The sequence below is a fragment of the Sphaeramia orbicularis genome, chromosome 3 (genome assembly GCF_902148855.1).
Source record: "Sphaeramia orbicularis chromosome 3, fSphaOr1.1, whole genome shotgun sequence".
NCBI lineage: Eukaryota > Metazoa > Chordata > Actinopteri > Kurtiformes > Apogonidae > Sphaeramia > Sphaeramia orbicularis.
The window spans coordinates 16270953-16286527 of NC_043959.1; the positions used below are offsets into that span (position 1 = coordinate 16270953).

The 15575-nt window shown below is 42.7% G+C and overlaps 1 protein-coding gene across 1 annotated transcript in view; it reads left to right on the forward strand.

The window, feature by feature from the left end:
* Positions 1–13584, forward strand: part of chsy1 (chondroitin sulfate synthase 1) — a 32715-nt gene extending 19131 nt beyond the window's left edge. The window contains exon 3 of the mRNA XM_030121909.1: positions 10736–13584. Coding sequence (XP_029977769.1) covers positions 10736–12328 — 1593 coding nt within the window. The 3' untranslated portion in view covers positions 12329–13584. The remainder of the gene's footprint in view (positions 1–10735) is intronic.
* The last annotated feature ends 1991 nt before the right edge of the window (positions 13585–15575 follow it).

A 15575-nucleotide genomic window follows, 5' to 3' on the forward strand; every position in this document is an offset into this window, starting at 1 on the left:
GAGCTCTGTCTTCTCAGGTGTTTCCTCAGACCACAGGCAGCACAACCACAACCATCACAGACACCATAGACACCACAACTACAACCGCCACCACCACAGATGGCACAGACAGCACAGATGCCACAACCACCACAGACACCACAACTATGACCACCACAACCACCACAGACACCACAATTACGACCACAATCACCAACACAGACACCACAACCAGACACCACAACTACAACCAACACAGACACCACAACTACCACAGACACCACAACTACAACCAACACAGACACCACAACCAGACACCACAACTACAACTACCACAGACACCACAACCACCACAGACAGCACAACTACAACCACCACAGACACCACAACCACAGACACCACAACCATCACCACCACCATCATCACTGCTTCCATTTAAAGTTCCTAGAGGTTCAGCATTCCTAAACACATAATTGATGTTGGAGCACAATTTTTCTCTTTAATGCACAGGAAAACTGGATTAGGTTCAGCTTTGAACCCTTCAACGTGAGCCTCGTTGACCAGAGGTACCATGTCGATTCGTGGCAGCGGTTGAAGGTTCACGTGACTGCTCCACAATAGTTTGTTTGAAGTCCATTAGATAAATCAGTCCATGCTTCAGTTGGTGTTCTGTCAGTAGATCAGACTATCTTGTGCTTCAGGTGTGAAGGTCATATTAAATAGAAGTGCCGTCCTACAGGAACATTTCCAGTGATGACAAATAAGACATGACGCTGTCTCTGAAACATCAGTCCTTGTGAAGTTTTACATTGTCTTGTATTCGTTGTGAAAAATCTGAAATACAGACATTCTCTACATTCCTGCAGCCTCCCAGCAAAACCATATCATTGTCATTTTAAGGTTTTTGTTTTCTCTCCTGTGCCCGTCTGGCCACGAGGAGAAGTTTGAGACCCGGTCTGAGCATCTGTGCCCAGATGGATGGAAACCGCTGAAAAACAGGAACTGGTTTGACGCTGCTGCCCACAAAACGCTGCATCATTGTTCTTAAGAGAAAATAATGGAAGAAAAATTACAATGCTGCTGTTCCTAAAACAGCCTCATTTCAAGTTCCTACATGAACTGAAGTAACAAAGTACAAGTACTGATTTTCTGTTTTTTTTTTGTTTGTTTGTTTGTTTTTTGTCATCTGTATCTGAGTATTTATGTTTGTAGGGTTAGAGTTTATATGTACTTTGAACTTACATTTTGAGACAACTTCAGTTACTTCAGTTTTGTGTTTGAGGAGAATTACCAAGACGTAAACCAACATTTAGACAGCATTCAAATGATTATATCCTACTGAGATCCAGGAAAGGACATATTTTGTTTTTTTTATTAAATAATTGCTTTTATTGGAAACATCATGATGCAACAGTTTTTTAGATGGATTGTTTTATTTTTATGAAATGTCCTTTGCAGTGGACAGCATTTATTTATTTATTTATTTTTAATAAAGCTGTGAAACTCTTGTTACCTATAGAGGACAAAAATGCATTGCTGGGTCCTAGGAGATTTAAAAACAAACAAATAAACCCCACAACTGCTCTGTTCATCCATAAAACATGAAACATGACCAAGATGATGTAAATAGTGTAACAAGATGAAAACACATCTGCTTTTGGCATTAAGTTAGGGTTACCTGGGGGGCCTGGGTTACCATGGTTACCTGTGGGGCCTGGGATACCTGTGGGGCCTGGGTTACCTGGGGGGCCTGGGTTACCATGGTTACCTGCTGTTTTCCCATGGTCACTATGTGGATCAACACTAACATCTGGACTGGAGCAATAACCACCGGTGTGCAGCTGTTGTCCCTCACCTGGGGGTCGAAGCACCGGCCGGTCGTTGGGATCAAATGGTGACGGAGTTGTAATTAGTGTCCCACTGCATCATCCCCCCACCCCCCCTCCCCTCCCGGGCACACCTCAGAAGTGGGAGTGGTGTATGAAGGTTTGAGCTCCACAGTTGAACTTTATCCAGTGGGTGTTGAAACCAGTCACTCACATGGTGTTGAAACCAGTCTGTACATGTGTGAACGTCGGTACAGTATTGGACTGGAGGATGTTGGCCGCCCCACCAGCATACGAACAACTGTATTAAAACATTTTAAACTAGAAGCACTCGGAGAGCGCAGACCTCCGCCAAGGCTGATCAGTGGCGCCCCCCGTGGGCCCCCCGACCCCCAATCACCACCAAAATTTAATCATTTCTTCCTTATCCCATTTCCAACAAACCCTGAAAATTTCATCCAAATCTGTCCATAACTTTTTGAGTTATGTTGCACACTAACGGACAGACAAACAGACAAACAAACAAACAATCCCTGGCAATAACGTAACCTCCTTGGCGGAGGTAACAATATTTGGATTCATTAGTTTGACAAGCACATGTGATTGCAACACAGTCTATTTATGTGTTTATCTGCTGTTCCATTTGCCACTGTCATGCAGAACTGAGACCCTAACCCCCCAACCACTACAACCTGTGTAGCTCAGTGTTGACTGCACCCCCACACCCAACACCCTAACCCAGGGATGACCAATCCTGGTCCTCAAGAGCTACTATCTAGCATGTTTTAGATGTTTCCTCTTCCAGCACACCTCACAGTCATTATCAGTCTTCTCCAGAGCTTGATGATAGGCTGATTATTTGAATCAGGTGTGTTGGTAGAGGGATACATCTAAAACATGCAGGGTAGTTGTTCTCGAGGACCAGGATTAGACACCCCTGCCCTAACCCTAACACCTTAACCCAGCCTCCTAATCCCTAAATGGACTGAACGTGGTAGTTGTCTGAATATGGTAGAGATCTGAAGTGGTTTGAATGTGGTAATGGTCTGAACACGGTGATTGTCTGAACTTCAAAAGAAGCTTTGGTTTGGGATGGAGATGGTGTTTAGGGCAGGGACCGAGGGGCAGATTACAGACTTACATAAACATATTCACTTTCTTTTGTCAGTGTGTGTTAAAACACACTGCTTTCCTACATCCACGTTCCAGTTCCTGTTCTTCCTCCACCTTTTTTGGGCGGTGTTTCCTTAACTTTAGGTCCATGTCCTACACCCACTTCCCAGTTCCTGTTCTTCCTCCACCTTTCTTGGGCAGTGCTTCCTTAATGTTAGGTCCATGTGCTACACCCACGTCCCAGTTCCTGTTCTTCCTCCACCTTCCTTGGGCGGTGTTTCCTTAACTTTAAGTCCATGTCCTACACCCACTTCCCAGTTCCTGTTCTTCCTCCACCTTCCTTGGGCAGTGCTTCCTTAATGTTAGGTCCATGTCCTACACCCACTTCCCAGTTCCTGTTCTTCCTCCACCTTCCTTGGACGGTGTTTCCTTAACGTTAGGTCCATGTGCTACACCCACGTCACAGTTCCTGTTCTCCCTCCACCCTCTTTGGGCGGTGCTTCCTTAATGCTAGGTCCATGTACTACACCCACGTCCCAGTTCCTGTTCTTCCTCCAGCGTCCTTGGGCGGTGCTTCCTTAATGCTAGGTCCATGGACCACCAGGACTCCACAAATATGCTGGTGCCTTCCACACAGCTATAATTACTTTCAACAGTAAAAAAAAAAAAGAAACTTTTGACCAATATTGGGTAGTTTTTCCCTTTGCTTTTTGGGAAGGTTTTAATTTAGGCTTTTGCCTTAAGAGAGCTGCTCCTGGTTGGTTCCTCTCAGATGAAGCTTAGAATTCCAGATGAGAGTCCGCCTGAGGTTACAGGAAGGCCTGATCTGTAACCCTAACCTTAACCACTGATGTTATTTTTACTAAAGATCACTTTAAGAGAATTTCATGCCTGAATGTGAATCTGTTCACCCTTTTGTGATTTAGAAACGTTTTCATCATTAACACACTTAATAAAGAAGGGTTTCAGAGGTTTGTCCTGAGTTGCATACTTAGCTTTTTTGGAAGAAAGTTTTATTCACGGGTAAGAGATTGATCTGCATCAGTAGAACACTTAACGGCGCCATCCTGAGTGAACGTGGACTGGAGATCCCAGTTCCTGTAGTAACTTAGTTTATGGACAATAGCAAAACCATTATGATCCATCTGTTCTTCTGGGTTTTGTTCTAGAGAGTTCCAGTAATTCTAACCCTGAACCTGTAGTGGAATCATGTCTTCAGTAACTCACACCATGTATGTTCAATTTAATGCAAACATACAAGTTAAGAACACACAGTTTTCTATGAAAAGTAAAGGGTTGAGTTGTTGTAGAATGTGTCACAGGGTATTCTGGGTATTCTGGTGTGGCCGTTCACAGACGGTTTTAGGTTGGATTTGGTAAGTTCTGTTCTCTGTTGGGAGCAAACTAAAGAACTCTATATGCAGGGTTTTCCCCTGGGTTTGTGGGTGGTGTAGGTGCTGAGGTCGGAGGACGTTTGGTCATGGAAAGAAAAGCTTCTGCTGACAGAAAACTGTGGATTCATGTGGACATTTTTATTTTAAAGATCATGGCTTTTTCCTTCAAGTTGGTTCTGAGCTTCTGTTTGAAGAGATGAACTTTGTGTGGAAACAATGAGCTTAAAGTTAAGAAAATAATTTAAATTCAACAAAACAGAATTAAACCTAAGATGACAATGACAGTAAATGAAGACCTGATGACAGAGAAACAGCATCAGAACATTCTGAACTAGTGCTGACGCTGAAAACTGATTTGCATTTTGAAGTTTAAGTTCATTATTTTCAATATATTTTAAAGTTGGAATGGTTCAGTTAACTTTGCACACATCCAGCTGATACTTACCTCTGACTCTGAGAACATTTCACAGCTTGGACTTTTTCTATTTACCTCCGCCAAGGAGGTTATGTTTTTGCCAGGGTTTGTTTGTCTGTTTGTTTGTCTGTCCGTTAGTGTGCAACATAACTCAAAAAGTTATGGACAGATTTTGATGAAATTTTCAGGGTTTGTTGGAAATGGGATAAGGAAGAAATGATTAAATTTTGGTGATGATCGGGTGTGGGGGGGCCCACGGGGGGGGGCACTGATCGTTAGTGTGCAACATAACTCAAAAAGTTATGGACAGATTTGGATGAAATTTTCAGGATTTGTTGGAAATGGGATAAGGAAGAAATGATTAAATTTTGGTGGTGATCGGGGGGGGGGGGGGGGGGGGGGGCACTGATCAGCCTTGGCAGAGGTCTGTGCTCTCCGAGTGCTTCTAGTTTATTTCTTTAAAGACGTTTTTCAGTGTATGAGTGTGTGTTTTTTGACCCAGGATTGTGTACTTCCACAGTACTGGGTGTAGTCCTGATGTGGAGGTCCAACCCTGACCCTAAACCCAGAGGTCCAACCCTGATCCTGACCTTAAACCCAGAGGTCCATATTAACCTTCTTCTGTCAGACTTGGCCTCTGGTACCAGGACCATCAGTGTCTCCAGCTGTATCGGTTCATTTGACTTGAATGGCCTTCGCTGTAACATTCACTGGTGAAAAGTCTGTTTTTTCTGTTGTTGAATCATTGATTGCAGATCTGCTCAGTGTTCAGAGATAGAACAGTGTTTACTTCTGCTTTTACCTTGAATCACATATCGATACAGTTTATAAAATGTGGGGGGGGGGTCCTGTCAAAGAACTTGAAAGGGTTTGTCATTAGTACAGTCTGTATCGAGTCTGAACTGGGTCTGAGTCCCTTTCAGGGACACTCATACAAATCTACAATGATGGACATAGTATATTTGGAAGTACATCATTTCTCTTATCAACAGTTTATTGAGTGACTCATGAATTAATTCCCATAACGTGTCTGGAGAAAAACATCATGGTTCTGCATCAGTTGACAATTCTAAATATTCAAATCGATCATTTCCTCACAATGTGTCTTTAAAAATACTTCAAATAGGGATGCAGTGATTGGACGGACTGATACTGATGTCTAGTCTGTGGGTGTCAGTCGATACTGGGGACCAGGTTAGGGTTAGTTAGACTTAACTGGTCTGTTCCTCGTCTGCTGACTCATTAGTTCAGGTTAGGGTTAGTTAAGGTTAGTTAGTGTTAGTTAGACTTGACCATTCTTTCATACTGTACCTTTATTCTGACTGCCTGTGCTGTTCTGTTTCATTTATTCATATTTTTATTTAACCTTTGTTTAACCAGGAACACAGATGAAGAAGACATTCTTATTTACATTTGTGGTAAAAGGAGCAAACAAACAAGATTCAAATACAACAATGAATTCCTTGTAGATTTCTTTATCAGAATGACTGCTGTTTGTTGTTGGTGAACAGTGTGAACCTCCTTTTACCAACTCCAGCTGCAGTTTGATAGAACACTCTCTCCAGTTAAAGCTGCTAATCTGGTCCATGCACAGACAGGATGTTTGGCCTCTATTCTATTATCAGAAATGTGGGAAAATCATGAGTCAGGGTGAATAAATCTCATATTACAATGATGCCTCTGAATGTTGCAGCTGTGGAAGTTGCTTCATAAGTGTTCACTTGTCATATGTAACTACTGCTTATGAGTCTTGACTTGCCTCTGAAAGTATGTGGACTTACTGTTTTGGGTTTTGTCATATGTCAGAGTGTGGAAGTTTATTGTTGGGTTAGCGTTAGCCTCTGTTGGACATGTGGTCAGTGTATGGCTGTGGTCATATCTCCCATCTCTCCCTGGGAGACATCTGGATGGAGAGACCAGCTGAAGGAACAAAGAGCCTTTTCTGCTCCATCGCCCAGTCCCGTCCAGTCCACAGAGGACAAAAAGCAAAAGGCTGGCTGCATTCCTCCTTTATTAGAGCTCCTCACATGTTGGAGTAATAAGACTCATATGAACTGATAGTATTGAACACTGCTGATCCAGGTGATTGGCTTTTCTTCACAGTGAGTTTCCACTGTCAAAGCTGAAGTTACAGCCACTTTCTCTTATTTTTATAACAATATTAACCCTTTTATTCATGAATTATGAAAAAAAAAGTGTCTAGGTTTGTTTGTTTTGATTTTATTTCTCAGAATTAGGCTAAAGTTGAAATGCATTTAGAATTATTTTAAAAATACAGTTTTATTAAGAAGATACTTGCCCTCCTGAGACCCAGGAAAGTACAAGTTTTGACTTTTTAAAAATGTAATTATTGCCTGTACTGGAAACATCATGATGCAACAGTTTTTTCAGATGCATTTTTTATTATTTTTATGGAATGTCCTTTGCGGTGGACAGTTGTTGTTTTTTGGTATAAAGCTGTGAAACTCTTTTCCAGTCGTGGACAGTAAACCCAAGTCTGGGTCTGAGGAGGTTCACTGTAGCAGATCTCAGATCAGTCCACATTTTACAACTAAGTGAGTGAGAGCTTGCTGCAAAACAAATCTACCCACAGGTATAAATAAAGTCACCTTGAACCTGAAGATGATCCTTTAGTTCATTGTATGTCTGAGGGTCTAAACAGACTGAACCCATGTGGTTTGGACTATATTACCTTTAGAACCCTTTGGAACATCAGTTCAACTATGTGTCCACAAATGTGGACGTCAGGCATGAAAGGGTTAATCAAAGTACAAACATGATAAAAAAAAATTTGGTAAAACTGGAAAAAGGATACAGTAAATGATTTATTTTACTGATTTATTTATTTTTATGTAATCTTTATTTAACCAGATGCAATCCCACTGAGATGGAGAAAAACAGGTTAAAAGATCGGTGATGACAAAAAAAAGCTAGTAATAACAAGAGTTTGACAAAAAGTTTTAAAGTGCAGTGTAGTTTAGGTCACTGGTAGTTTTTAAAAGTGTAAGATCTGATCAAGGTTAGCAAACAATTTAAAAACTCAGACACTGTCCTAAGGATTCTCACTGTCTACTCTGTGAAATGGTGTGAAAAGCTGAGATGAGATGAGTTTTTATTTTTTTATATGTTTGTGTCGGACTAACATTCTCTAGAAACAAAGAACTTAGAAATTCATCTAGTGGCCATCAACAGTATTTCAACTGGAGGTACTTTAACATCAGATTCAGTTCAGTGTCATGTCAAAGATGGTCCATCAAAGTGAAAAAGGAGAACATGAAGTTTGTTTTGGTAGAACATTGAGGGCGTAGTACAATGCGTCATCACAGCTGTCAGGGTCATGGTTAGGGTTAGAGTCAGGGTCAGGATAAACTGTCACATACTGATGGTGTTGTTATGTAAAAACCACGGTACAAAGTAACGAACTTAGGAGCCAGTAAATGTAACGGTTCCTCCGTCCTGAAGACTAGACCGATGACTTGGAGCATGCTGTCATGGAAACAGTGTCATTGGACAACAGAGATAGAGTTCCTCCTCCAGTTTCCTCATCTAGATTTTCCCAGTTGTCTGAACTGTAGATCTGAGCTGATCATCATGGTTACCTGTGGTTGAAGTGGAAGGAGGACTAGGACAGGAAATGGACCAACTGAGACGGGTGGTGAGCTTTACATTATTACACCAAGTGGTGTCTGGTTCCATGTGTTTACAGCCAGAAGAAACCCTCAACATACAGTCCTAGATGTGTCCCATAAACTGGACTTAGATGTTTCAGATGCTGTGAAAAAAACATCAGCTTTAGCTGCTGATGTCAATGTCAGTATCATCTACACACAACACAACACATGGCAAAAATATGATGGGAATATAATAATCAAGCACTGACTGGATTGGATTACGTACATGTGAGAATAGTGTTGGTCAGGTTAACCCATACCCTAACCTTCAGAGTGGCTATGGCTAACCCCCAGACTCTACATGTCGACTTGAACCTGTTTTGGAGCCGTCTAAGGTGTGAGAAATGCCCCACTGAGTAGAGGAATTGGTTTGGACAGACCACCGTTGTGTAGAAAAGAGCCAATTACAGCAGCATAATGCCGTCTCCAATTAGATTTGCATGGGCCTCTTACAGGCCGACGCTGCCTATTGTCCTGCAGATTAAAGCCAGCCAACGCTGCACTTAGGCTGCTTTAACTGAGCATGAGAGGGAGAGGGAGAGAGAGAGAGAAACCACCAGCTTGGCGTTTCCCTTCACAACACTGTATTACATCTGTTGGTTTATCTCGTTTTTACTGCTTAGCCTTGTGTGTGTTATCAGAAGATGCAGGTCAACATAATCTTCTTGGTTCCTTGTGTCTTTGTGTTAAATGGTAGCATTATGCATTTGTAAACAGCTTACAGTTAGCATTGAAATCATGGAACACCTCCAGAACCATCTCCAGAACAGTCTGAAATGAAGCACACCAGGCTTCAGCTGCCAATGCTTCACCTTTGGTCACGGAGGGATTCCAGCTGATTAGCGCCCAGCGGTGTTGTGAGGGTAATGACTGTAACGGAATCAAACTAATGAGTCAGAAGTCGCACTAGTACCGACAAAAGCAGAGGTCAGGATGGATGCTAATTGAGAGGAAATGACTAGAGATGGACATAAACTTCCTGACAAATTAGGCATCAGCTGATGGCCACTGGTGTTACTCTGCTGGATACAGTCTGGTCTGGACTCTAACCCTAACCCAACACCTAGAACACACCTAACCCTAACCCAACAGCAGGAACACACCATTAGCATTGGACACATTTAGCTCCAAGCACCACTTTGATCTCATTTCAAGGAGCAGCCATTAGTTTAATTTGAATATGCTTTGAGTTGAATTCCACTGAAAACCTGTAGGAGATGATGCCTCTGTTTGGTTATTGTAGCTGAACTGTTTTGGTTAGGGTTAAGGTTACCTCTGGTTTATGAAGCCAAGGTGAGGCCACTGAACAGCGAAGGTTTGTCAAGGTCTTTGGTCCATCCTGTCCTCTGTCTTGTGGACTTTCATCTTGGCTTCATTCCAGAGGCATCTCACACAACCTTCAGGGGAAGAAGCAGTTCCTGCAAGGGTTCAATGAGACAAACCCTGGCTAAGTAAGGGTTAACTGTAAACCCTTCAAACCAGCTGAGCTCCTGCTAGAATGAGCAGCCTCAGTGTTTACACTTTGAAATGGCTGTAATTTGATGAACAGCAAATTTGTGAATACCCAGTAAGACTGCAGTAAACATAACTATTATCAGTCTGCACAGTAGTGTCGGCTAAACAACCAATGCCTTCAGCGTCTGGTCTGTAAGATTTAAGAAGGTTTAAGTAGATGCAACAGCACAAACAGAATGGAACTGTGGTCATTACTTTGTTCCCTTAGTATATGATAGTATTTTTTTTTCCCTTAAAGTTGTTTGTATCTACAGAGGGAGTCATTCCTCTTCTGCAATATCTGAAAATGGGGTTCCACTGTTCCATTTAGAAGGTGGCTTCCAACAGAGGGATGCATTATTATCACTCAATATGTCATGAGTGGACAGAGTTATTATTCCCTGAAATAAAGAGCACAGAGATGGAAAACCTAACCCTAACCCCTAACCCCAACTCTAATCCTAGCCCTAACACTGATGCTAAATAAGGGCCAGATGGAGGGAGAGGACACCAAATACACAATGCACTGACACAAAAACAAATAAGCATCAGGAGTTGAAAAGTATCAGCTAAACTTTTCTGGTTGTCTGAATCCTGTAGATTAGAAACATTGGTTTATAAAAATGTTGAACCTCAGAAAACATCTGTGCAGTGTTTGTTAACGAGCTCTTCTACCACCATGGATCTAATTTAGTACGGAATAATTAAAAAAAATCAGCATCAGGCATCATCATTTTCACTGTAAATTATAAACTCAGTGAGGGCATGATTTGAGTTTTAATGTGTCTTAACCCTTTAATGTCATAGTACCTCTAACAAAGACCTCTTCTCTTCTGTGTGCAGATGCAGCAGCTGTTCTATGAGAACTATGAACCAAATAAAAAGGGCTACATCAGAGATCTCCATAACAGCAAGATCCATCGCGCCATCACCCTCCACCCCAACAAGAACCCTCCGTACCAGTATCGCCTCCACAGCTACATGCTCAGCCGCAAGATCGCAGACCTGCGTTATCGTACCATTCAGCTTCATCGTGAGATCGTCCAGATGTGGCGCTACGGAGCAGCCGAGCCCAGCCGAGAAGACCTCCAACTCGGAACACCGCCCTCATTCATGCGTTTCCATCCACGGCAGAGAGAGGAAGTCCTGGAGTGGGAGTTCTTGACGGGAAAGTATCTGTTTTCGTCGTCTGATGGTCAACCTCCCCGCCGTGGCATGGACTCGTCCCAGAGGCAAGCCCTGGATGACATCATCATGCAAGTGATGGAGATGATAAACGCCAACGCCAAAACACGAGGGCGGGTTATTGATTTCAAAGAAATCCAGTATGGTTACCGGAGGGTCAGCCCCCTTTATGGGGCAGAGTATGTCCTGGATCTGCTGCTGCTGTACAAGAAGCACAAAGGAAAGACTATGACGGTTCCTGTGAGGAGACACGCCTACTTACAGCAGACCTTCAGCCAGATCCAGTTCAGAGAGGAGGAAGAAATGGATGCTAGAGCTCTTGCTAGCCACATCAATAAAGAGTCTGACTCCCTTTCATTTCTGTCCAACTCCCTCAAGATGCTGGTGCCTTTCAAACTCGCCACGTCTGGCCAGGACCAAAGGGAAACAAAGGAGAAAAAGGTCAACATTCTCGTACCTTTGTCTGGACGCTATGACATCTTTGTACGCTTCATGGCCAACTTTGAACGAGTCTGTCTGATCCCCAACCAGAACGTCAAGCTATTGATCCTGCTCTTTAACACCGATAACAACACTGAGCGGGTCAAGCAGGTGGACCTCATGAGGGAGTATCACATGAAATATCCCAGAGCGGAAATGGAGATCAAACCCGTGGCGGGGTCTTTCTCCAGGGCTCTGGCTCTGGAAGTGGGTTCATCACACTTCTCTAATGACTCTCTGCTCTTCTACTGTGACGTGGACCTGCTCTTTACCGGCGAATTCCTGAAGCGATGTCGGGCCAATACCGGCCTTGGAGAGCAGACTTATTTTCCCATTATCTTCAGTCAGTATGACCCCAAGGTGGTGTACGCTGGGAAAGTCCCTAGCAACAACCACTACGTCTTCACGTCCAAGACGGGCCTGTGGAGGAACTACGGCTTTGGGATCGTCTGCGTCTACAAAGGTGACTTGATTCGAGCAGGAGGCTTCGACACTTCCATACAGGGCTGGGGGTTGGAGGACGTCGACCTCTTTAATAAATTCGTCCAGTCAGGGATTAAGTTGTTCAGAAGCACAGACACAGGGATAGTGCATGTCCACCACCCGGTTATATGTGACCCCAACCTAGAGGCAAAGCAATATAAGATGTGCCTGGGCTCCAAAGCCTCGTCGCACGGCTCCACCCAACAGCTGGCGGAGCTCTGGCTGGAGAAGAATGACCACAGCTTCAGGAGGTTGGCCAGCAATAACGGCTCCGTCAGGACAGCGTGAGAAACGGCGGACCACAGACTGTCGTAAAGTCGACCTGATGCTGGTCTGGACTCACATTCTTCTCTTAGTGGTGTTTTCGCTACCTAATTTATTTTTTACTGAAATGAGAGACTGCACATGGATATATTTTGAAAATGTCTTTTTTAAATAAAATTTACAGAAACGCCTTGACGAACAATTCAACAACGCCTTTGGTTCTGGTGCGGAGGTACTGGGTTGTAGCGGAGGGGGTTCTTCGGTCTGGTCCAGGGGTCATTATCATGTACCTCAGTGACGTACACACTGGTGGTCCTTAAATAACGCCTGTGTTGTGTTTGTAGAAAACAGACTGGTGTGGGTGTCCTCAACGCTCCAAATACAACTCAACTTTTCTTTGTGAATGTTTACAACAGACTGAATTTGAACATTTCATTGTTGAAAACTCCAATCACACCTATCTTAATGATTACTAAGGGCCATTTATTTGATTCTTTTAATTTACTATGTTTTTCTGTTGCTTTTGACATAACACTGTTACTGTTTCTCCAGGGTTTATATTTTCATTTATGATTTATTTCTGTGAACCCAACTGCTGGATTTGATATCTGCAATTCATCTTTTCCTGTCTAATTTATTGAATTAGAATGAAATAGGCTCCATTTTCTACTTTCTGACTGTTTTAATATGTATAATGGAAAGATTGTATAACCATGTCAGCTGCAGGATAGTGTTTTATTTTTTCGTATTATTCTTAAACTCATTATCACCAAAGAGTTTTGCACAATCTGTGGTAGGTACCATATGTTAGGTGTGTTTGAGTGTGAACGTGCATGTGTGTGGTTGTTTTACTGTAGAAGGTGACGGAGGCGCCGGCTCCGTCCGACCACTCCGGCTTTTATTCCACTTCCACACATTTCAGTCTCAGTCTTTAAGAACGTTCTGTCGGTTTTGTGGTTGAACGGAGCAAGCGGTGCCGTGGCTTCACTGCTGGTTCCATGGAGCTGGGACGGGTCTGGTTCTGTGTTTCAGGCCCGGTTCGCTGTTCTGCCCCGTCTTCGGTGCCTCTGGGCAGGAAGTGTCCGATGTAGTGCTACATCTGATCACTGCTCCACTTTCAGCAAAACCGTGTCAGTGCTTGATATTTAAGATCGAACAAGGATGAATGTGATCGATGCTGTCATTCTTGAACTTTTTTTTTGGTCATTTTTGTTCTTTAAACTCTGTCCAACTGCGAAAGGTTTTCTATTTAAAAAAATAAAATGGGGTAAAAGTATAAATACGATTCTTTTGTGGTATTTTAAGAACAAACGAAAACAAAACACTGAAAACAGAAGTTAAAACACAGAACATTCTGAACTATGTAATATCTAGATTATGAAAGCCAAGTGGCCTCTGTGTGTGTGTCCGTGTCCATGTCCGTACAGATCTGACTGCTGCAGTTTGTCATCCTTCTGTATTTTTGCTCAGTGAACAGACTAGTGAAAGCAGTCAATTGATCGGACCAATATTTTGTCAGATACTAGTCATTTTAATCTGATATCCTTATAATCATGTTGCTATGTCCAGAACACTTTGGCGACTGTTGGACAAATGTGGCACAACATGAAAAAATACACAACAGCTGAAAAACTACCACATCTAGAACCTGTGGATCCACACGAGTCAACATGCTAATTTTGACATAATTGCATTAAATGGTTGATGCAGATTTGAATTGAATTGAAAACTCTTTAATGTCCTTAAAGGGCAATTTTATTTGGAACAAAAGTGAACATATCTCACATATCACCAAAACAGTCAATCTCACACAGTACAATAAATAAGTCATCCTAGTTAACGGTGAATTGTTCCCAATCATCTACAGCCTATTTAAAAACTTAACAGCAGATTTATCCCCTGTTCCACCTCCTCCCAAAGATCCACTGGATCCAGATGGACTGGGTGTGGACACCGTTGGTGGACGAGTCCACATCCATCAGACAGGGTTCGTATGATGCTTGAAACCCTTGAAAATGCTTGAATTTCAATGTTGTTTTCAAGGTCTGAAAAGTGCTTGAACTTTAAAGTGCTTGGAATTCAAACTGTGATGTGATTGATTACCTCCACCAAGGAGGTTATGTTTTTGCCAGGGTTTGTTTGTCTGTCTGTTTGTCTGTCTGTCCATTAGTGTGCAACATAACTCAAAAGTTATGGACAGATTTTGATGAAATTTTCAGGGTTTGTTGGAAATGGGATAAGGAAGAAATGATTAAATTTTGGTGGTGATCGGGGGGGGGGGGGGGCCCATGGGGGGGGGGGGGGGGGGGGCAGACCAGAAAATTTCATCAAAATCTGTCCATAACTTTTTGAGTTATGTTGCACACTAACGGACAGACAGACAGACAGACAGACAAACAAACCCTGGCAAAAACATAACCTCCTTGGTGTGGGGGGCCCACGGGGGGGGGGGCCACTGATCAGCCTTGGTGGAGGTCTGCGCTCTCCGAGTGCTTCTAGTTCTCATTTCTAGTCCAAATATCTCATCACATTTAAAATAAGACGGAATCACCTAAAGAGGAACTTTTCAGTGAGATTTAAGAACTGATTTATAGACAATAGATCTGGAAAATCTGATTCCAACAAATCTGACCAAGATAATGTTCACTTGTTCCATTTGCAGATTTTTTTGTTTAATTCAGGTATTTCTGATCATGTTTGTGCAGAATGTTCCAGTTGTCTATAACTGTGTTCACTTCATCTGTACAAACCTTTGATCATAGGTGAACAGAAAACTGATGGTTCAGGAAGTCCCTATTGGAGAGCATTCCTGGTTTGGATACAGTTCCAGTCGACTGAACCAGGGACAGTTCATCATCAGCCCACGGAAAGAACCATTTCACAACCAGATGGTCATGACCTCAGTCTGACACTGAGCAACAAAATAAAAACAATAAAGGCTGTTTTCCACAAACAGTGGATCAGCTGACTGTAAAGACTGAAGTGGATGAAGTTCAGTCCTCTGTTTTCAACAGTAGAAGGTTTCACACCTGGGACATCAGGGTACCAAGGGTACCACCCACCCTAACCCATTAAACCACCCTAACCTATTAAGCCATCTTAACCCATTCTAACCCATTAAACCACCCTAACCCACTAAACCACCCTAACCCATTAAATCACCTTAACCCTAACCCATAACCCTAACCCATTGAACCTCCTTAATCCTAACCCATTAAACCACCTTAACTCTAACCCATTAAACCACCTTAACCCATTCTAACCCATTAAA